The sequence below is a fragment of the Cygnus atratus genome, chromosome 23 (genome assembly GCF_013377495.2).
Source record: "Cygnus atratus isolate AKBS03 ecotype Queensland, Australia chromosome 23, CAtr_DNAZoo_HiC_assembly, whole genome shotgun sequence".
Classification (NCBI taxonomy): Eukaryota; Metazoa; Chordata; class Aves; order Anseriformes; family Anatidae; genus Cygnus; species Cygnus atratus.
Window position 1 is genome coordinate 1,069,704 of NC_066384.1, and position 22,451 is coordinate 1,092,154.

General features: G+C 49.6%; 2 protein-coding genes across 2 annotated transcripts; one reads left to right on the plus strand and one right to left on the minus strand.

The window, feature by feature from the left end:
• Positions 1–9,606: 9,606 nt before the first annotated feature.
• On the minus strand, positions 9,607–14,314 carry ZBTB8B (zinc finger and BTB domain containing 8B). The gene is made up of 4 exons (XM_035562186.2): positions 14,270–14,314; positions 13,072–14,027; positions 10,344–10,522; positions 9,607–10,034 (listed from the first exon to the last, which is right to left on the minus strand). Exons 2-4 carry the CDS (start codon positions 14,015–14,017, stop codon positions 9,717–9,719), a joined length of 1,443 nt encoding a protein of 480 aa, XP_035418079.1. The 5' UTR covers positions 14,018–14,027; positions 14,270–14,314; the 3' UTR covers positions 9,607–9,716.
• On the plus strand, positions 14,292–22,179 carry BSDC1 (BSD domain containing 1). The gene is made up of 11 exons (XM_035562099.2): positions 14,292–14,393; positions 14,759–14,819; positions 15,261–15,377; positions 15,982–16,152; positions 16,256–16,310; positions 17,025–17,140; positions 17,422–17,490; positions 17,690–17,771; positions 17,960–18,499; positions 19,517–19,620; positions 20,205–22,179. The coding sequence occupies exons 1-11, from the start codon at positions 14,383–14,385 to the stop codon at positions 20,235–20,237; spliced, it is 1,359 nt and encodes a 452-aa protein (XP_035417992.1). The 5' UTR covers positions 14,292–14,382; the 3' UTR covers positions 20,238–22,179.
• The last annotated feature ends 272 nt before the right edge of the window (positions 22,180–22,451 follow it).

Genomic DNA, 22,451 nt, shown 5'->3' on the forward strand with positions numbered 1-22,451 from the left:
GTCTGGGCTGCTTTCCTCTTCCCACACCCACATGCTGCCCAGGAGGGGATGCGATGCCCTAGATGCTTCCTTCTCGCATCTTTATGTGTAGCAGGGGCCCTGGTGACTCAAATCCTTCTGTAACGTGCCTGCGGATTCCTCGAGAGGAGATGCAATATCTTATTTTTTCATATCTCAGTTACCTTCTGGGAAAAAAAAAAACGCAAAAAAAAGCATAATGTCTGAAATCCTACTACTTAAACCTCTTAACTTCTTTCACTGGAAGTTTGGTATCTTTCTCCTTCCTCTTCTTACCGCCAGGGTCTTTTCTCTTCTGTCTTGTCACCCCAGTTATTTGTCATAAATATTTGTTTTCCCATGTGAGCCATTCTGCCTTCACTGTATCCTTTGTGTCCTTTCAGCCCTCCCTTCCATAAACTTAAGACATTCCATCTTGAAACAATTTACGTTCCTTTCCCCACTATAGAAAAAGCAGAAAGATATCTAAAGACTTTTTCCTCTGATAGTTAGAAACGTTCTCCCCATCTATCATGCATTCATATTCAATTTATATCCATTTATCTTGTAACAATATTTTTCACCGGCTTAATACTGCCTTTTTAATCAACATCCGTCATCTTGTAAACTCCATCTCCTTTCACATTTTTACATTCAGGCAACACTTTTAAAATCTTTCATGAGACCCATTTGCTTGTCCAAGACTCCATTCTGTGCTGACCAGCTTAAATTAATCATTCTTGAACATGAGAAAGTGTCTGGAATTTACACAGTATTTTTGCTTGAATCTCTTCAGTTCACTGGACAATGGTGTTAATTATCAACTGGAAACATTTGAAACTGATGTGCCTACAACTGACTGGCCCTTTCCAGCCATGCTGCATTGCTGGTTCTTAGTCATCCTCTGATCAGTGTCACCTGCAAATGTCACACAATTCATCCTGCTTTTACATCCGAGTCAGAACCGTGTATTGGCCGAACTGATTCCAAAGCCAGCCTAGAGGATTGTTAGCAGCCCTCTTTGTCCTCATCATTCCCCTTTCAGGGTAACCCAACGCAACTCCAGTACCCAGCTTCTCGATTCTTACCATTAATTAATAGAGCATGTTGGACTCTGTTTGCAACCCTGGTGTCACTCACCTTAAAGAATGTATGTGGGAACCTGTAATTGTTCAGAGAGGGAGAAATGACAGAAGTGTGCCGCAGCTTTGTACAAACGTCTACAGAGTGTGAGGTATCCAAACTAGAAAAAAAAAATCAGGTGAGATACATGGAAATGTCTAAAATCATGGCAAGATCAATAGGGACTGATTGTTCACTGCTTATTCTGCTAAAAGAGTCAGGTGACAGCGAATGAAGCCGGCAGGTCAAACCGAAGGATCTGGTTCTTCACATAACGTGCAATTAGGCAGTGGAACTTCTTGCCCTAGGCTGTTGTGGATGCGAAATGTTGGTGAGTGTTACAGGGGTGTACTAGACATGGTCACAGAGAGTTGAGAGTTCCATACAGAAGTGCCCGTGCCTTTGGAAGCCGCCAAGTCATAAGCTGGAGGAGGCTGGAGGAGACGGAGGTAAAAGTGTTGCTGTTTGCTTCTCTTATTCTTCCATGGAGTAACCGCTTTCGTTTGCTCTTGTGAACAAGACAATGGGTCAGAGGAGCTCATGCAGCTGCCCTTGCGTTAATTCTCCCTCTGCTAGCCCTGACTTCCCAAAGCCACTGGAAGCTTGCTCCTAGCTACTAATAATTTACTTGCCTGTCAGTTCAGCTGAGTAGCACCACTTTATCTATAACATCCTATGTATTTTTTCAGTTCTATTCTCAAATACTTCATCTGCTGAAAACTTTCGTCTGAAAAGAACACTCTGTAGGTATTCGTTCTGTTTGACTTAGCTGACTTTTCATGTACTAGGTACTTTCACTTGTGTACCAGAGAGTGCTGAGCTTGGCAGTTTGTATCAATATTAGTGGGAGCTCAAGGGTTCTCCATCTGCTAGAAAGAGGTAATAGAATTTTAAAAGTAGAAAAAAAAATGCAGTGATATCTGGAGTAGATTAATTAGAATTTTTAAAGGTGTTGCAAGTGCTTTACTCAGAATACTTCAGAAACCTTGCCAAGGAGGCTGCTTGTGGCAGTTAAGAACAGCCAGGGAACAGACTGTTGGTTTCGTCATACAGAAGGACTAATTTAATCCTGTTTTGCACAATAACACATCACAAACAATACACTGATTCTAGAAGGGCAGTTAGTTGTTTAATCTAGTGCTTTGCACTTCCAAATTTTAGAGATGCTGTATTTAACCAAGTTCCACTTGAAGTTGAGATATTGCTCGGAGAGTTTATTTATCCAATGGAAATAAACTGAGCAACTATGCAGAGGAGGTTCTTCGCACAGCAGCAGGAGGAGGAGTGCTTCAGGTACAAGACTGATAGTCTGCATTTCAGAGAATAACTTAGAAATGACTTAAAAATTGATGTTGTTGGTGCTGATACAAAATTTATTAACATAAATTGTACATTGTTTTATTTGGGTTTTGGTAACCAAGTATAAAAGTATAATTAACAGTGGCAGCAGTTAAAATGATTTTTTCTGTAACACAAATATTTCTGGAAAATCACATATTTAAGTTATGGTATGTTTTCTGACTTTAAGTATATTGTGATATTTCTTGCCGAAGAAAATTCAAGAGTGTATACCAGAACATCTGAATACCATAGTTAAGGGGGACATGCACTGATTCACAAGATTAACTTGTTGGATTGGATTGGATGGAATGGTAATGGATTTTTCTCAAGTGTGTGAGTAAAGCAATGTGACTTTACTAAGGTTTTTATTTTAAAATACAAATAAGATTACATATAACCTTGGGCTAAACTAACACAATTTATTTCGTCTTTCTACCATGCAAGAAATAGCTGGATATTTTTTACACAATCAGAAATGTACCATACTTGGGGAATTCATTAGTTGCTCTCTCTCTCTCTCTTTTTTCCTTGCATGTAAAATGCATTTAATGAGAAGATGTGAACAGCAGGAATTTTAATCCATCCTCTTGCAAAAATAGTTGCTTTAAAAACAGTGTATCACCCAACGAGCAGGTTCTTTTAGGGATGCCTGGTAGAATAAGGACCGGTCACAGGACTGTGGTTATAATTAGAGCTTTATTATCACCTAAAAAATTAGCAATCAGCATGGCTTATTACTATCTACAGTTTCTAGCAGCAAGAACAGCTTACTTGTTCAGCCCTCGGAGGAAGCAGATGACGGCGGAGGTGTTCCTGACCAAGGCAGACCCCACGTTTTGCAATCCAGCTGCAGTTCCAGTCAAAGTCCCACTTGGCGCTTGCTGCTGCTCATTTTTATGGGCACTATCTCGTGTGCTGTCACGCTTCCTGTTGCGGGCTGGGTGTCACCACACCCTAGGAACCCAGCACCTGGGCTTTGATAACTCCGATGGACTTATCCCAGTGCTGGCAGGAGGCTCGTTCTGCAGCGGGGTCACCCGACCTGGTGCATGAACGGGGAGAGAAGTGCGTGCTTGGGGCGTGATGCAGGATCAGCCCGCTTACGTGTTACAGCTGTTTGCCTTATGAAACGGCATCGGTTATGCTAGCCATATTGCCAGGGGTCAGGGGGCACCGGTCACGTAGTGTTGTACCTCCTAAAGGAAAAGTACATTTCTGAGAACATTTGCCTGTTCAAAAGCTTTAGAGAAATGTGTGTGATGTAAAAATATATTCTTTTCAGTTCATAGGTGAGTTACTCATCATTCCATCTCAGGAAACTTTTCAGTGTTCCAGGCTGTAACGCCTTGCGGAATACAAAGTATACAGATAACAGATAAGGCCACGTCCCAGCCGTAATGAAGGAGCTTCTAAATTACGCAGACATGGTCTGGAGATAGGGGAACCATAGCCAAGACACCAGAAATGAATTAAGGAGGAGATTACAATTTTTATTTAATACGCTGCCAGCTAATATTTAGCTTTAGTTCACTTGCCTCAGCATCACTTGACTGTCACCAGCTTTCCACGTAACAAAGCCAGTAGCGATTTCTGTGTTCAGTTTCTGTGATTTCTGTAGTTCAGCTTTCTTCATGAAGATCCCTAGCTGCTTACTCGTTGTCTTCCACTACAAACACAAACGCTTGGTCAGCCTCCAGGTCGCTAGGAGGTCACTTCATTTCTCAAAATGCTAAGGAAGTCATATTACGTTTTCTAATCCGTTTAGCATGGGGAGGAATCTCCCGTCTGCCAGTAGGCCTAACGTTGCCTGAGCAGGCTGTCCTCTAACCAAAGTTCTCAGCTTGGGAAAAGCCCCAGATTCGACTGCGATGTTAGCAGAGGCTGCAGCTCCACCAGCATCTCAGCCTAACGTGTCAGTGGCGTCATCTATGCTGGAAACCCAACTTCTGTACCAATAACTGAGAAATACTTGTTGGGTGTATTCTTACCTTCAAGCCAACTTCCGTAACACCTAAAGTTGTGAGCGTATTCCCGTACAGCTCATCTATGTTGATGACTTAGACCTTGATCTGAACAATTAATTCTCCCCAACTTGTTAGCAAGTTCACTGGCAGCCTCTCAGCTCACTTGATTGCCCTACCCTCAAGGCTGCTTTCCTTCTCCCACACCCACCTTTGCCCAGAAAAGACGCATTTACGGCTGAGGTTGGCCTGGCAGTGAAAGAATCCTTTCACCAAGCAGGGCCCTCGGGGCCAGGCAGACAAAGGCAGGGATGAGTGCTTCAGTGTCCTCCCTCTTTCTTGTCACTTGGATCCCTCCTGCCCCGGCGTATCAAAGCTTTAGTACTGAGCAAGGGAAGGAGCCTCCTGCACAGCTCTGAACGTTGTCCCTCTGTCCCCGGAGCCCGTGGTGCCCTAGCGGTGGGGAGGGGGGGAGCTGACAGATTTGTACTAAGGAGTATTTGAAATCCCTCACTTAGGATGGCATGGGTACTTGTTACCTTTCACTGTATCCATCCCTTAAAATAATACCTGCAAATCCCATGAGTGTAGAAATGGTTTCTATGTAGTGTTTGCATGGCCCTGCTGGATCCCGCTCTCCTCCCCTCCAAGGAAACTCTGCCAAATCTACTCTAAATTACATTTCCAGTTAGAAGACTCGATAGTAATCTTGTGAGATTTTTAAACTAGTGTCCTCCCTTTTCATGGAAAATGGGAAAAAATACACTTACTATGAGATTAATATTTAATACTTTATGTTAACTATAAAAGAACCAGACTACATACAACAATATAAACATATATAGTACATATATTTAACATACAGTAAAGACAAATTCAGTAATGCACCACTGTAGAAAAAAAGTTACAAAAAGCACTTAAAGATTTGATCCCCACCCCTTAAAAAGGGTAAATTTTCTATATGGTGGGGGTGTCCATTAATTCTCAACTTTGGTTTAATTTCTTTTTCTCTCTTCCACCCTGATACATACACTGGCAGACAGCTCAACAGCAGGACAGGTACGCTGGCAAATCCGGCAGCTTCTGATAAATGTCATTGCAACTTCTCTATTACTGATGTGCGAAAAATGTCCACTTATTAAATCTGGAAAGGACTTCTGGGTTTGCACTGCACTCTGAATTGTCTGTGAACACTGCAAAGCTATCTTTTGTAACACACTATAAAGACCTACATAGACTGTTGATCCCAAATACCTGTGGAACCAGAGCACCAGATGCTGGTCCCTTCTTTCACTCCTTGGCATTTGTCTTTCTCATCAAAGTGTTAACTATTGTTTAGTTTAGTGTGTACTCTAGCTTACAGTTTCACACAAGAGCAGAGAAGAATCCTCCAAGTCTCCAAAAATTGAGGTATTCAATACTTTTTGTGAACTAGAAATGGCTGTTTTAGCTACCAATAGCTATTATCAACCAACAAAAGATGTCTGTCTTGTATTAAAAACTCCTTCAACTACAACAGAAAAAGATCCCAATAAAATAAAAGTGATCAGATTTCATTGTTTGAATTAAAACAGTGAAAAGAAAGTGGAGATTATTACATTTTTCACTGATTCAAGATATTCTAAATCAACAGATAAATACAGATTTTAAATAGAGTCTGTACAAGCAGGTTTAAAAAAGTCCATATGTGAAATATCCAATATTCTTGCAAGGTGATCTAGGAAAAAAAATAAAATAAAAATTCCCCATTCATTTTATTGTAGGCATTTGCCAAGATTTTTTTCTAGCTAGCATCTGTGACTGCTTCCCAGTTGCATGGATTTTTCTTGCCCAACGTAAAAAAAGCTTTAAAAAGGTTTTAAAAAAATCACGATGGCTATAAAACTACGAAAACTGGTAAGAAAACAGAATCAATATTAATAATAAAAAGATCTTCTAATAAATCCCAGTTGGCTGGGTTTTGAGTGGACAGCATCTTTTTAATCCTTTCCTACCAAGAATCTCTTTTTTGCTTGCACAGTGTATGTTAGCAGAAATGGATGTGTTCATTTTTAACTCCCAGAAGTTTAAACGTGAGCCTTAATCTAGACACACTCAGGTTTACCAAGTCAACTTTTGAATGGTTAAAAAAAAAAATCAAAGCAACCCTCTCAGAGAGTTTTATTTTCTAGACTGTCAGAAAACTCCAGAATGCTCTAAGATCCACAAATATAGTTAAGTCACTTCTACAGGTAAGGTTGGGTTTATAAGAATTCATCACTTAAACTAGACTAAAGGACTCCAGTTATGAAACTGCCTTACAAAACATCAGTAAATTAAATGAGCACATTTGGAAGATTTACAAGGTCTTGCACCAAGAGGTTAAATGCACTATGAATACCAGTGCAGCATGTATTCCTTTAGAGAAATACAGTGCAATTATGTGCAAAAGTATACTAAAACATATACTCCTAGACAAAGTTAATTACATAGAGCTAAGACTTCAAAATATGTAGTCTGCATGGCCTTTAAAAAACTTTGAGAAAGAGATTATATTAGAAATAAGTTTCTTAAAAACATTATTTTCGATTCTTCATTAAGCACCATGTGAATATCTTATAACAGCTACATCATTTTCTCAAAGCTTGTAGAGGCTGGATTTACAATGGAAGATTTCAGGAAAAACATCAAAAACTAGGAGGAAAAGCACAGCAAACATTTACATGAACAAGAATGTGGATAAACTACATCCTCTTCTACCAAGTACAAAAGCTGAAGGACTGCACTGAAAACAAAGTAGCACAATATGATAGGTCAACAGGAAACATCGATTTTGGTGGTCACCTTCCATCTGGACTGTGAATGGCACACCCCCCACCCTCCCCAGCGTTACACGGACCTTAACACAGCTCCATCCTCTATGCACAAGACACACAAGAATAATCTCTAAGACCAAAGGAAGCAGGTTGAAGTAAAGTTGCTGAGATCTCCGCAGTCATTCCTGCAGCTCTCACTACAGACTTTCGCGAGTTTAATTTTCCCTGCTCTGAATGTCTTCACAGGTTCAGAGTCAGCTAGCCTGCACCTCAGCACAGCTCAGCCATGTGGTAAGCTAAATCTTCTGACAGTTTAATTGCAGCACATTAGCTCAAACATGCTCAGCTGATACTCCATGTCTAGTGGCCTCTACCAATATTTACAGTAATTTGGCATCTTCACGCTAGATCAGGATGCCTGGTCACTAAATATCATTGTGGATCCCTATTTACATTCTTACCCCACTCTCATTAGTGAGCTAGTCTCCTAACACATGCAGATATTGCAACTTTTTCAGTGTTCTCACACACACGAGTCCTCCTGATACCAGGTAATCGGATTCAGAATAAAACACTCTCTGAAGCTGGACGCAACAAAAAATAGAGTAGCAGTCCAAAAGATTAGTATCAGTAGGCTAGAGGTGGCATTTTCAAACGTGCCAGCACAATTTACAAGGCCACATTTTGTTCAGTTTTTCAGAAGTGCGTAGGACCCAAAACCACAGCTGGATTTTCAGAGGAGCTCGGGTCCAAATCTGACACCTACATAAGTTCTCTCTGATGGTCCTAAATTATATGACTAAAGTAGGGACTACAGAGCCCTGGATTTTCTGTCTTGTCCCAGTGAGATTTTTCTGCCTGTCACTGTGAGCTGTGTTCAGCTATTACAAACTCAAATTTACTGTTGATACGGAATAGGAAATACTGAAAGCTTAATCAGTTTAAGTTACAGAAAATAAATGTAGCAACGGTGTTCCTTGAGGTTTTTAGTGTAAAGTGGGAGGAACTGCTCCTACTTTGTCAGCTGCATCTGGCTACAGTCTTCTGTAGCCAGATCCCAGATCTACACTTACTCCAGCTAGAAAGACTCGGGTACAATTTGCATTTTCATTAAACACGAACAACACAGTAAAGAAACATTAAAAGTCTTACTTCACAGTATCTTTCAGTTCCATCTCCTCTTTAAGGAGCAGTAAGTTACCCATAACCAAACAGGCCTTCTGTTGGTTGTGTTTTCTTCTGAAGTTTCCCAGATTGATTTTTGATAGCTTACATCAACTCAGTTTTATCTGGAAAGGTAAAAATCTCACCTCCTTTGAAAGCCAACTTTTATCTACCCCAACAATAATACAGGAGGTCTACGCTGGAGTTTAAAAACAAAAACAAACAAAATGACAATACTTGTATAAATTCGCACAACAATATCAACCATGAGAAAGACTGCCAAAGACTAAAGGAAAATAGAGGAAAAGAAAAAGGATTTGCATACAAAGAGGCTAGTAAAAATTTCTGAGATTTCCCACCCAATTGCTTCAAAAAGGGTATACAGGGCTGTTTCATATGCATAGCTCATGTATACATATATAACTACTCCTCAGCTACATCAGCTGAGGACTCACATTCACAAGTGATTATTTAATCTACTAGAATTCCCAAGTAACCTGACTGATAGCTTTTAGCTTCTACTGTAAAAAGTTGAGAATTGGGCCATTCACTTAGTCAAAACTGAGAGACCAGGACACTAGACACCATGACGAGTGCTTAATGTTTCTTAAGCACAGACTACTAATGTCTAAATGACATTGAGGATACGTCTGAAAATCTGTAGTCCAAGCTCTTGAAAGAGGAAGATGTAGCAAAAACAATTTAGAAAGAGAAACTTGTTCTCTAAATACCTGCAATTAAGGACATGTGAAATATATTTATTCTTACTTTCTACACTTTCAGCAGCAGCATGTTTTTGTTATTCTGGTTTGTTTGCCCTGGTTTCCAGGTCAACGCAAGTCTACGAAAACACTTAAGGTTTACAGTTTAGATAATACCATCCTAACACAGAAGGATCACAACCTAGTTTAGAAAAGTCCAAGATAATGGATGAAAACTACATTTCTTCAAATCTAATCTTCAGAGAGAAGACGGTGCCCCTTCCAGATCAGGGATTAAGGACCACAACAACGTTATTTGAAGAAACCTGTTATCAAAACAACAGAGATGTTCCGCCTACAAAATGTTGCCTCTTCCTCAAAACTAGGAAGCAGAGACACAACTGGAGATTGCTCAAGTAAAACCTCTGTGAAGCCCAGACAGAAGATTCTTCACAGAATTCTGGTGCACAGCACTGAAAACTTAAAAGTATTAAAAACTCTATTTCTCCCCATTCTTCAATTAAAAAAAATAAAAAATAATAATAAAAAAAACACAGCCTTACTAACACAATTTTCTGTTGCAAACCAGCCACTGGCAGAGAGAGACCTTCAGTCCTCCCCCTCTCCTCCCACTGCTACATAAGTGTTTCTCGATCCGATAAACTCCTGTGGATCTCCTGCTTGTCATCACCATCAGCATCATCATCATCAGCTGGATCGTTTTCCTCCCCGGACTCCACGTATATGGGCCAGTCGTTATCCGTATCACCCTTCTCCTGGCCCTCTGAGGAAGGTTCCATCAGGCTGAGGTTAATGGGCATCGAGTCGTCGTGCGTAGTGGTCACACAAGTGCAGCTGTCACACAAGCCAAAGCGTCGCAATCCTTGAGACAGGCTACTCGTGAATGTTCTCCTGCAACCTTTGCAGATAATTGGCTTGTTCGATCGATGCACCTGAGGTTAAAAATAAAATATTGTGATAAAAAGGCAATCTGTCTTCATAGCTTTAGCTGTTTCTGGGGTGCTGGTTGGCACAGGTAGAACATCTAAGCTAAGGGGCAGGTGACCCCGCCACGCTGCCAGAGACAAAGATTTGGGGCTACGTAACTACTGCTGAACCAAATACCAGTTGCTTAAACTTATTATTAGCAAAGTTTATCAGAGTTGGCAACAATCACTGTGTGCAAGATATTTTGGGAAATACAATCAGGAAACAATAAAACAGTCTGCTTTTAAAATTTCATGATAATCTTTCAAACTTACACTTAAAGCGTGACTCCGAAGGTGTTCCTGCCGGGTGAAACGCTTCCCACACGTCTCACAGGGGTAGGGTCTCTCACCTGTGTGAGAGCGAATGTGCCGCTTCAGTATTCCTTTCTGCTTAGCCGTGTAGGGACAGAACGGACATTTGTGAAGCTTGATGGGCACAACTAACACATCACCTTTTGAAAAAGAACACAATGCATTAGGTTAGGCAGCTCAGCAACGTTAGGTATGTCGGCTTCTCGTCCTTGCTGCAAATCTGCGTCAAATTAATTGCATTTTCCACTCTTTTTGCATTTGGCTTACCTGGAATTTCTGTAGGTTGTGCAATTTCAAAAGCCATTAACGCAGCTGGAGATGACTGAGTCCCTTGAAAATCAGCTTGCTTATATTTACATGGCTAAGTGAGTTAAGTTGATTTTAGTGCACTGCACTGTCTCAGCCATAGAAAGTCTTTTTTTTTTATATATATATATATATATACCCTTATCATTAAACACCATTGGAAACTAAAATCGTATCACAAATTACAGGTAGCAGTGCACTGTTTCCCATACACTTTTACAATGCACAAATTTAGGTACGGGGGACCCATCTGAAAATACGTTTGTTTCTCCTGCCATTCACGTTAGCCTATCAGAAATAACAAGATGAAAGTTTCCAATATTCTTGCTGATGAAATTTTACTAAAATCAGACCACATGCACACGAATATATAATTTATCAAGTCAGATGCAAAAATAGAGAATTAAACTTAAAGATCCTGTTTTACATAAACATGGATATTGCCAAATCTTTCAGTGTCAGCCCAGATACGAGCTGCCTTTGCAGCATAGAGGCTTAGATGTTATCTTAAAGGATTAGGTTTCTCTGATGTTTCAGGTACTGATTCAAAAAAGTCTTTGCATATTCGGCCTTGAACTCTTTAATAGTTACACCAATTTAGGTAAGACTGTAGAACATTCCTCTTACTGAGGTTTGCCCCACTCAGTCTCCGAAAAAAAAAAAAAAAAAAAAGCGTGTTTAGTATCGACATGTAGCCATCAAGTGAAATTCACTTGCCCAGCTTTGTACCTCCGCGAGGTACTGCTGGTCCCTCCTGGGCATCGAGACCTCCATTTACAGAAAGAAAAGCAGCTGGACCTGCCTTGCTTCCAGAATCTAGGGGTGGTGTCGACCCTCCATCAGCTGAGGGGGACCAGGATGACTGGAACACATACAGACACTCGGAAGGAGGTGGCATTTCTCATCTGTCAACTTGAATTCATGAGCACGCCATTCTTTCATCAAGGCTTTGTCAGCCCTGGTGTCCTGTGAAAATGCTGAAGGTAGCAGGAGCACTGAAAGCTGAGAAGAGGCATCTCCATCCTACCAACTGCTTATGATGTCCGGTTTAAGCAGAGAAACGTAGCTGAATGCAAGATGGATTTTTCCCCCTCCTCCTATTTAAAGCACATCTAGCGTTAACGTTTGTAATATGTTGTCACTAACACCTGATGTTCTCTATCAAATCCTAGAAGCATTTCCTTTTTAATGAAACGTTAACAATCCAAAGATCTTAAGAGGGGAAAAAGGTAAGCAAAGTTTGGGTATTAGATGCTCTCGCCTCGCTGCATGTCAGAAATCATAGACATGAGCTGGTGATGGTACTCTCTTCTGGTAGCTTTAGTCCTTTGGTGACTGTAGGTGTGGAATATTGATTTTACCAGATTTGTTATCTAAGAACAGTGAGAGAAAGTACTGTTTTTATTGGCTTTAAGATCACACTTGCATATTTGAGCAGGAAATAACACAAATGTAAGCTTGCTATCTAGAGAAGAATACTTCATGGAAGATTTCCTTTCTGCTGCCCGCACCGTTATGCCATTTGTCACGTCCTCACGTTACATCACTTGCAGTGTGTATCGGTTGCCTCCCTTCTTCATAAGGCAGTTTGGACGAGGTAAGCTGTGCGCCTACATTACTGTAAGTGGATAAAAAAGCCTTCGTGTCCATTTCAGGAGAAATGCACGTGGACATGAGCACCTCCTGCTCCAGGTCCCTGACACTGCTGCTGGGAGACATTCCTGCCAGCGCGAGACATCCCAACAGGCACAGGGCTTGCGAAAGCAGCAGCACCTCTGGTGACCAGCAGATGAAAAACAAGTCTGCCTCTGGAAGTAAAAGTTAAGTCTCGTCTTTATGCAATACCACAGAGTTAAAAGCTTTCCACGTTCTTAAGGACATTCTAGGCATCACAGTATTGAACAACACTGAGTTCTGCCTTTCTGAAGGTCAAAGTAATGGCAAACAGACTATGATCCTGCAGCCGACTAGCTGGTAGGAGCTCCAGTGCAATAAGCTAATTCTGGTGTGTACATCCCTCTTGGAGCAGCCCAACTTAACTTTCCAATTGCACTTTTAAAAAGAAACTTCCTCTCATGATTTTATTGTTTTAAATTCACCTGCCATTCAACAGGATCCCCAACGAGATTTTTTATTAAAGCAGCGTCACCAACACCAAGCTCCAGGATCAGTTTCAGGCTGTAAAACCTATAGAAATACTTACCTTCCAGGGGCTGCACTGAATAAACGAGTACAGCTTTCTTTGGAAGTCCACAACAATCGTTTATTTTGCTACGGCATAATATTCAGCAACACACGCCTCAACAAGAAAGTAACAAAGGAGGTCGCACAACTAGGCGGTTTCCTCACCAAGCACCCCGACTACACCCTCGAGTCCTCTCACCTGCGTCCTCACCATACCAGTCGCTGTGAATGTCCATCATGGAGCTCATGGCTACCCCCGCATCCTCTGGCCTACCCTCAAAGCCCCGGACAAAGTGATGAACCACGTCATCCTTCCTCTGAGCCGAGCTGTTGCGCAGCAGGGCCTCGAGGAACTGCTTCATGTGGTAGTTGTTGCAGGCCAGGTCCATCGCCTGCCCGCTGTGCAGCCCCTCTTCCATCTGCTCCAGGGACAGCGGAGTCGGGTACTGCTGCAGCCTCTCGCCCACCTCTACCTCCACCTCATCCGAGTCGAACTCCACCTTGGGTTCCACCCCCTTGGGCAGGGAGGAATTAACGTCCTCCGGGGAGTCGCTGCTCACCGGGTCCCTCACCACGAGCTCCAGGGGGTGGCAGCTGCTACAGTCCCCGCAGGGGGGGTCTCGCTGACAACCCGCCATCCTCTCCTTTTCCTGCAGGGACGAGACGGGGGCAGAGCCCTGGCTCTTGGAGCCGTACGAGGGGCCCTCCCTCGCGGAGCTCCCGCTCCCGCTGTCGGCCTGGTAGAAGGCGGCCTCCCTCTCTATCTTCCTGCAGATATCCAAGGACGACCTGATGTAGGTCTTGCAGAAGTTCACCACGTCGGTCATCTGCAGGTAGCTGGCCGCGGACATGACCTCGATGACGTTCTCCCCGCAGAGATCCAGCTTCCCCGAGTAGAGGAAATCCAGGATGACGGAGAAGGCCTCGGAGGTGACGATGTCGAGGGACGCGGTGCTGTGCCGCCCGCTGTCCTGGATGTAGTGGATGAGCAGCGCTCGGAAGTAGCCGCTGTTGGCGAAGAGGATGTTCTTGTGCGCCTTGAAGATGCGCCCCTCCACGATGATGCTGCAGTCGCAGAAGAAGTCCCGCTTGCGCTGCTCGTTCAGCTCCCCCAGCAGCTTGGCGTAGTACGACTGCACCTCCATGGCCGCGGCGCTGCGGGCGGGACGGGGACGGGGACGGCGCCGTCACCGGGGGGCACCGGGGGCACCGGGAGCCGCCGCCGCCGCCCGGCTCCCCCCCCCCACACCCCCCCGCGGCTTCCTCACCCCGGGAGCGGCCGCAGGCAGAGCCCGAGCCCCCGCCCCGCCCGGCTCCTCCCGGCCCGGCCCCGCCCGGCCCCGCCGCCCGCTCCCGGTGCCGGTCCCGCTCCCCCCCCCCCCTCCCGGCCGCCGTACCGCCGGCCGCCCGCCCGGCAGCAGGAAGTGACGAAGCCGGGAGCCCCGCCCGGACCGGGGCCGGGGCTGCGGGGTGAGGGGTCGGTAAATAGTGGTGACGTCACGCCGCCGAGATGGCGGACGGGTGAGCGGCGGGGCCGGGGACCGGGACCGGGGCCGGGGCCGGGGCCGGGGCCGGGGCCGGGGCCGGGGCCGGGCTGGGATTCGGGATCTCGGCGTCGGGACCGGGCTAGGATGGGTTGGGGTCCGGGAACCGGGCACCAGGCCGGGATCCGGGCGTCGGTACCGGGCTGGGATTCGTGGACCGGCACCGGGACCGGGCATTCGGGACCGGGCTGGGATTCGGGATCCGAGAACCGGGCTGGGATTCGGTGTCGGGCTGAGCTCCGGGGATCGGGCTGGGCCCCGGGGGGCTCCGTGCCGCACCGGTACCGTGCGGCGGGGCCCGGCCCGGGCCCCCCCTCCCTGACGCTCGTCCCTCCCCGGCAGGGAGGAGGCGGGCTGGTGGCGGGGCTGGCTGCAGCAGAGCTTCCAGGCCGTCAGGGACAAGGTACGGGCCGCACGCGGGGCGGGGGGGCGGGGGGGGAACCGGGGGGCACCGGGGGAGCGGGGGGCCGGGATCGGGGGGCCGGGAGCCGGGGAGACGCACCCGAGCAGGGAGGGCAGGTGCCCGCAGCATTGCCCGGTGGTGTGTAACTTCCTGCGTGACAGCGCTGCTCATGGCGGTGATGCGTAAGGCTCGAAACAAGGCTTCTCAAAACACAGCTGTTTTGGTTCTCAACGTAAAAAAAACCGCCATAAGGTGTTCTGGGTACGGCTGTGTCCCGCTGTTACCCTGCCCACTGCAGCCCTGCCCGTCGCGCAAGCTGTGGCGAGGGCTCTTGGGGTGAAGGCTCCTGCGCTGTCATCTGTGTAAACGTCAGGCGTTCCCAGAGCGACCGTGGCTTTGGAGACCCAAAGGTTAGGCGAGCTGTCCGTCGTCTTCTTGCAGTCCTCAGAAGCCTTGGAGTTCATGAAGCGGGACCTGGCTGAGTTCACTCAAGTAGTGCAGCATGACACAGCCTGCACGATCGCCGCTACGGCCAGCGTGGTCAAGGACAAACTGGCAGTGAGTAGAGGAGTGGGAGAGCTGGGCGCTGCAGGACGGGGCGAGTGGGACACGCCTGCAGCTGGCACGTTGGTCCTGCCTCTGAGGGCACGATCCCTCAAACAGACCCTGAGATGGGAACAGGGGCTGCGGGGTTCAGACTCTGTTCCTGTGCAGATCCGATTCTGAGCGCTGTGTGGGATTTCCGTGTTGCAGTGGTGAGGAACCTCTGGGAATAAGCGTGGGAAGGTGACCAGTGCTTTTCTGCTGCCTGTGTGCTGTGTAGGCAGGCTCCTGGCCGTGTCACCGTCGCATCGTATCGGACCTTTGCCCGAGCTGCCCTCTTTAGCCCCACACAACTGTTGCTGGGCCAGGCCTTGAGCCTGGCTGCTTTTCCCCTCAAAGCCTCGGCTCCGTTCCCAACCAACCTCTCATGAAGGGCTGCCAGTGTGGGGCCAGTGAGTGACACCACACCCTGTGCACAGTCTGGCCACGCGGTTGCGTTGTTAGCGCACTTTGAAGGAAGAAAAATCCTTCTTCCTGAGAAGAACACGCCCAGAAAAGACAGCTTTGTCCTGTTGCTTCAGGTACTGTTACTTACACCATGCTGCTTCTCTTCTTCAAGAGGGCAGAAGGTTCCTCAGGTGTGACTGAAAAGGTGAGGAAAGGGATTTCTGACTTCCTGGGCGTCATCTCGGACACGTTTGCTCCCTCGCCGGACAAAACCATTGACTGCGATGTCATAACGCTGATGGCAACCCCCACGGGGACCACAGAACCCTACGACAGCGCGAAGGTGAGTGCCCCGTCTCAGAGCTTCTCCCCAGCGCTGCGCCTCGTCTTCCCGGCCCTGCTGCTGCCCTTCCACTGACGCCTCTTCCCCGTGTGTTCTCCTCCAGGCTCGCCTCTACAGCCTCCAGTCAGACCCAGCCACCTACTGCAACGAACCCGACGGTATGGGCTCGGCAGCGCTGCCGAGAGCCTGGGGGCGTGCGGGGGCTGTGGGGTGTCCCCTCTCACCTAGAGCCTGTCACCAGCAGCCCTGCCCTGCCTGGAGCGGGGGCACCAGCGGGAGGGAGCCGGGCCCCCTGCTGCCGTCGGGACCAGGTTGGGCTGTGAGCCTGCTGTGGGTTCCACCACCCCTACAGCTGGCGCTGCCTCGCCCTTTGCTGGCAGAGGACCCAGCCCCCAGGGTGGGCTCAGGGCCCCATGTCTCCCTCGCAGCCGTTGCTGTGAGCTGTGTCCATCCCTCAGCCTGTGACCTCCGGGTGCTGCCTGACGGGCCTTGCGTGGGGCTTTGGGTCTTCCCTCGCAGCAGCGAGGAGCAGCTCCCTCTGGGGAAGGGGAGCGTGCAGCGGGTGGGCGGAATGCAGGCACCCCTCGGGGCCTTGGCTGCTCGTGGCTTGAAGCTGCTGCTCCTCCCCTCCCAGGTTTCCCTGCTTTGACTGCGCCCTGCTTGCAAATCCCCTCCTGCCTGTCGTGTGGGGTTTGAGGCCTTGAGGAGGAGGCCTGCTCATCAGGGCTGCGTCTTGCTGGGCTCCTGCCTTCCCTTGCCTGCCCCTTGCTCACCCCAGCTGGTCTGCTCTGGAGCATCTTTCCAAGGAAACTTCCTGAAACTGTTTGTGCCTTGCTTGTGCCGAAAATTATCTCAGTGCCTGTCCTTTTCAGGCCCTGCTGAACTCCTCGAGGCCTGGCTCTCCCAGTTTCACCTGGAGGAGAAGAAAGGGGAGATCGCGGAGCTGCTGGCAACCAGCCCTTCCATACGGGCTCTCTACACTAAAATGGTAAGGAGCTGCTTTATGGCAAACCGGCGCAGTGGTGCAAGGCAGCGTTCGATTCTGCCCTCACTTGTTTGTCACGGGCCTGGAACAGAATTTTCTCTGTAGCTGTTTGATGTGTGTGAGCACCTGGCAGCGTGATCCTGGTGCTTGGTCCCAAGTCTGTGCACCCGAAAACGCTGTTGCCTTGCACAGGTTACAGTGGTGCCTGTGAGGCTCGGGGAGAGAGAGGGGTGAGGCAGCAGCCACAGCCCCCCCTCACACCGTGATGCCTGTATTGCTCCCAGGTCCCCGTGGCTGTTTCCCACTCTGAGTTCTGGCAGCGCTACTTCTACAAAGTGCATCGCCTGGAGCAGGTAGGTCAGGGGTGGGTGTTCCCCCAGCGGGTGGGCACTCCAGCCAAGGAGCCCTGTGAGGCAGGCTGGAGAAGCAGAAGGTTCCCTTTCCTGGAAGGGCAGGGCTCCGGGCTGCCTTTCCTGGGTCCTTGTCCTCGGTGTGCCTGGGGGATGAAGGGACGGGGGACGTGAGCAGCTGCTGATGCTGAGCTCCCTGCAGGACGAAGCCCGGAGGGAGGCTCTGAAGCAGCGTGCGGAGCAGAGCATTCACCGAGAGGAGCCAGGCTGGGAAGAGGATGAAGGTGGGTCAGAAGGCGGGGGGCCGGGGGTGGGCTCGTGCAGACCTCGGCAGCCTGAGGTAGGGAGGGCGGTGACTGCTCCTCGCTCCCCCACATCCAGCTCCTGGCCCAGCTGCAGCCAGCGTCGCTGCACTGTCAGCTGCTGCCGCGCTTGCTGAAACACCTCGTGCTTCTCTTCCTCCTTCCTACAGAGGAGCTCTTGGGGATGTCACCCCTGCCTTGCGCTAACGTGAAACTTCCAGAAGCAGCAGAGAAAGCAGCTGCCCCTGCAGCCCCGGAGGGAAGCCACCCCGCTTCTCGCAAGGGTCCCTCAGAGGAAGGCTGGGCTGTCCTCCCTCCTGGGCCGGCCCCAGCAGAGGGGAGCCCCTCCGAGAGCAGTGAGAGTGTCTCCCTTGTGACTCAGATTGCAAACCCTGCCTCTGTGCCTGCTGCACAGCTACAGACTGGAGCACAACCAGACGGGACCAGAGACCTCTCCCAGAGGCTGCTGGAAGCCACTTCGGAAGAGCCGAGCTCTCTGCCAAAGCCCCCAGAACCTGGGCATCCTTCTGCACCTGCCCGGGAGCCCGCAGCGTCCTCGGAGCAGCCGGCTGTTACAGAGCTCAGAGAGGTGGAGAGCAGAGCCCAGGGCAGGACAGAGACTCTGAAAGAGGAGGGACCGACAGATCTACGGATCTTTGAGCTGAACTCGGATAGCGGGAAGTCCACCCCCTCCAACAACGGCAAGAAAGGTGCGTGTGTGGGGCTGGCACCGGGCCTGGAAACCCCCTGGGGGTGGCAACTTTTGGGGAAGGGCTTAGAGTCAGAGCAGAAACCTGGGCGCAGCCTTCTCGGGCTCGGAGTTGTGGCTCCTGGTCAGGTAGGTGATGGGGTCGGGTAGGTAATGATAAACTTTCTGCAGCGCAGAAGATCTCTGCCCTGTCCTGACCCATCCTTCCTGAATTGCTGTTTAGAACGTACCAAAAGACAAGCCCGGATCTTGGTTTTGTGATAGGGGAGGAGAGCAGAGGGGGAGGCTCCTCCACGGCCTGTAGCGGGGAAGTGCTGCAGCTCTGATGCTGTTCACACGCCTCTCACTGCAGGGAATGCCGCCTGCAGCAGAGCCTCTGTAGTGTCCCACCGCAACGTCTGTGTTAGCTTTAGGGGTGTAAAGCTGCTGGGAGTAACCCGAGCTGAGGGAAGGCAGCTCGGTGTCGCAAACTGGCTCAAATTAGACAAAGCAATCAGGGGTCTGTGAGCAGAGCAGCCTTTGGTCCCCGGCCTGCTGGATAGCGGTGCTGAGGCTGTGCTCTGTGCAGGGAGTGGGTTTCCTTCCCTCTGCCTGTCACCCCGAGGAGCATCCCCCTGCCCCGGGAGGTTGTGCCTGCTGTTGGGGCTGTGACAGTCCCCATATCTGTCATTCTGTCACTCCTTACCTGCCGTGTTTTGTGTGTGAGTGAGGCATGACACGTCCCTGTTTGTCCGGGACGGAGGAGAACGTGTTCTAGCACCCGCCTCTCCCGCTTGTCCTGCGCCCGGGGGAACAGTCCTTGCTGGCACAGAAACGCAGCTCAGCGCGTCCCACGCCTGTCAGTGAGCTGGTGGCCCGCTGCTGGGAGCGGGGGAGGTTCTCACTCCTCGGACAGTGTGTGTTGGAGCTGAGCCCCGTGAGTGCTTCGTGGGCCTGCTCGGGCAACTCTTGCTTTGGCCGGAGGGTCTGGAAAGCACGCGCAGCTCTGACGGCTCTGTCGTGGTGCTTGTGCTTACAGGCTCCAGCACTGATATCAGCGAGGACTGGGAGAAGGACTTCGATCTGGACATGACTGAAGAGGAGGTGCAGCTGGTCCTGTCCAAGGTGGAAGTGTCTGGGGAGGTGAGCGCAGGGGAGGCGCTCGCTCAGCCGAGCGAGAAGGCTGCTCGGGGAAGGCGTCGGCATTTCATCAGCTCCTTGGGGTGATGCTGCGCGCGCTCTGCCCTTGCTGGGTGCTTCCCCTGGGCCCGAAGCCAGGTGGGGAGAGACCGCAGAGCGAGAGGGCCAGGCCCTCGGCATCAGCCCCGCTGCAGGAGCCACGGCTGTGCAGATGTGGCTGCTGCTGGCCTGGGAGGACGGCGCCGCAGCAGGCAGGTGCCTGCCTCGAGCAGCTCGCAGGCGGCTTCTCAAGGTGTCGCTCCCTCTTTGAGGACACGGGCTTTGCTCGGGATCTCAGCATGGGAGCCGTGGGGATTAGCTAGAGCAGAGAACGGGTTTTCGTGCTTAAAGAAGGATGGACGTGCTTAAAGAGGGCTGAGTGTGCAGGTTCTGCAGGCGGAGCACAGCAAGCAAATCTCTGTTGTGTGGGTGTGGGAGTGAGTGGATACGTCAGGCTTCGCACTAACTCGGGTGCCCTGGGCAGGAGGATTTGTCAATAGACGTCTGTTGAGTTACAGGAACAACAGAGATGTTCTTCTTGTTTGCAGCTTGAAGATGAAGAGTGGGAAGACTGGGAATAAACCAACTTCTTCCAGTGTGTCACAGGCTCATTTCCACCATCGAATGTGAATTAAATCACGGACCGGCTATTCCTTTGTGTGTAACTGTGCTGGGGATCGCAGTTCCTGGCTGGAGGAACTTCATTCCTTCTGAATCCTGTGGGCATCTCAAATGACCCCTTCAGACCTGGAGGAGGAGAAGGAAGCAGGAATTTGCTCGTACACGTAGCTGCTAGGGAGTTCATCTTCTCGGTAGGTCCTAGAGGCTGGCGAGGCCAAAACTGACTGCCCCAAAAGCGTCGGGTGGAGGCAGATGCGATGCAGTGAGGGGTCCCTGGTGGTGAGCAGGCACTTGGGCACCTGGCAGGATTGCTTGGTGCTGCCGAATTGCCTGTTGGCTGTTTGCTTGTGTGTGTGTGTGTGTGTGTGTAATCTATGGTACAGCAGTTCAGAGGATCTTGGGTGCTGCTCCCACTCGCTCACTGCTCTGTGCTGCTGGTCAGGCTGTCCCCAGAGAAAGCCCCCGCGTGGGGAATGGCCAGGGGCTGGAGATGCTGCAGGAGAAGCCCCATTTGCTTTTCCACTCGCTGCTGCAAAGAAAGGCAGGTGGCTTGTGGCTTTGGCCCAAAGCTGGGCCGTTCTGGAAGGAGCCAAACTCCCTGCCAAACCCTGAGCTTCTGCCTGGCTTTTTGTCTTGGAAGCCTTTTCTGGTGGGAACTCCTCTTTCCTGCGGCAAGAGCAACAGCTCCTCTAAGAGCCAGGGCTCGATGCTTTCCCCTTCGCATCTAGACCAGCTGTACTGCCCTCCTCTACTGCGTTCTAGGTACTTCTCGTTAAATTCTCCAAGCAGAGTTTTGTGGCTTGCTCTTTCTGAGCCCTTCTGGGCAGGCAGTGATTTGGGTCAGCTTGGGAGCAGAACCCTCTGCTGCGGTGCCCTTGCAAAGCCCCGGTGTGGGCCACTGACCACTTCAACGCCGCTGCGGTGCCAAGGCTCAGCCTTCTCCCAGCCCAGGGGGAGACAGAAGTGTCCAAGCTCGGATGGCTTCTCTTGGTGTCTGCCCTCCTTGCGTCCCAGCCGCACCAGGGCCACAAACCTCCCTGCGCTCACTTGGTTTTCCTCACCTAACCCCCTCGCGACTGCTTGCAACGCTTCCTTCGGACCCACGGCCTCTGCAGGCAGCTCCCTCGTAGTGCCGTGAGGTGCTCCGCTAACATAAAGTTATCCTAAAGGGGCAGAGCCCACGCTGCTGGTTTTTTTGGCCTTTTGGGTGGTGGTTTTATATGTGCTACCATTGTCCTTCTGCCCCTTGCAGGGCTGCTCCATGGGAGCTGGGGCTTTCCTTCTGTTTCTGGATAGCATTAGCCTAGGTACGCTTGGAAGACTTGATTTTTTTTAATTTTTTTTCTCCTCGCCGTTGGGGAGGTTCTCAAATGCAGCTGCTCGCCTGGGTGGATTGGTGGCAGCACCGACTTCAGGCCCTTACACGAGCTCTTGTCTGTGCTGCAGAACCTGTGTGTGGGGTCCAGGGCCTGAGCTGCAGCTCAGTTCCTGCTTGGTGCACCACAGAGCCTCTGAAACGTGCTGCAGCTTCGCCCTGGGGTGGGCTCAAGTTGAGCTGTAGCAGAAACCCTTGTAGTGGGAGGTTTCTGCCGAGGGGCTGGGGCTGGGGCAGCAGTCTGAGGGCGTGAGTCACAGCAGCATCCCTGGCCCAGCAGCAGAGCTTCAGGGTGCAGTGCTCTCATCTGTGTCATTTTTTTGTTTTTTTTTTTCTTTTGTCAAATTAACCATTGGGTTGTCTGTGCAATATTCTCTGTTCTGAACTATTCCGCATCTCCCTGAGCCTTTTCTAGCTGGGGCAAAAACCAGGAACACTTCTAACAGCTGGTAGTTTTGTAACAATGACTTTCTCCAAACCTTTTACAGACTTGCAGTTAATAGCAATTAAAGGAATTCTACAGAGTTGCTACCTGTGTCCTCCTTTCCTTTGCCTGTGGGGTGGGGAGAGCTGCCTGGAGAGTCAACTGCTTTAAATTTCTTTTCCCTTTCCTCCCACCTACCCCAAGGGAGGTTCACTTAGCTGGGAGGATGAGGGGAGAGGGACGAGGACAAGCAGAGGTGTCCGGGCAGCTGGGATGCTCACAGCCAGCATGCCCTGTTGTGTATCCCAGTGGCCCCACGTGCAAGCGCTGCCCCAGGCTGCGTGGAACTTGTGTGAAGTTTGCTGTGTCTGTCCT

What these genes read in the sequence shown, in the direction of transcription:
- ZBTB8B (XM_035562186.2), bottom strand. Translation starts at nt 14,017, where the DNA reads ATGGAGGTGCAGTCGTACTACGCCAAGCTGCTGGGGGAGCTGAACGAG. An exon ending in CTGGTATGGTGAGGACGCAG is followed by an intron (nt 10,523 to 13,071) that starts GTGAGAGGACTC and finishes CTTTTTCAAAAG; the next exon opens with GTGATGTGTTAGTTGTGCCC. An exon ending in TTCGGAGTCACGCTTTAAGT is followed by an intron (nt 10,035 to 10,343) that starts GTAAGTTTGAAA and finishes TTTTAACCTCAG; the next exon opens with GTGCATCGATCGAACAAGCC.
- BSDC1 (XM_035562099.2), top strand. An exon ending in TCCAGGCCGTCAGGGACAAG is followed by an intron (nt 14,820 to 15,260) that starts GTACGGGCCGCA and finishes GTCTTCTTGCAG; the next exon opens with TCCTCAGAAGCCTTGGAGTT. An exon ending in GGGCTCTCTACACTAAAATG is followed by an intron (nt 17,141 to 17,421) that starts GTAAGGAGCTGC and finishes TATTGCTCCCAG; the next exon opens with GTCCCCGTGGCTGTTTCCCA.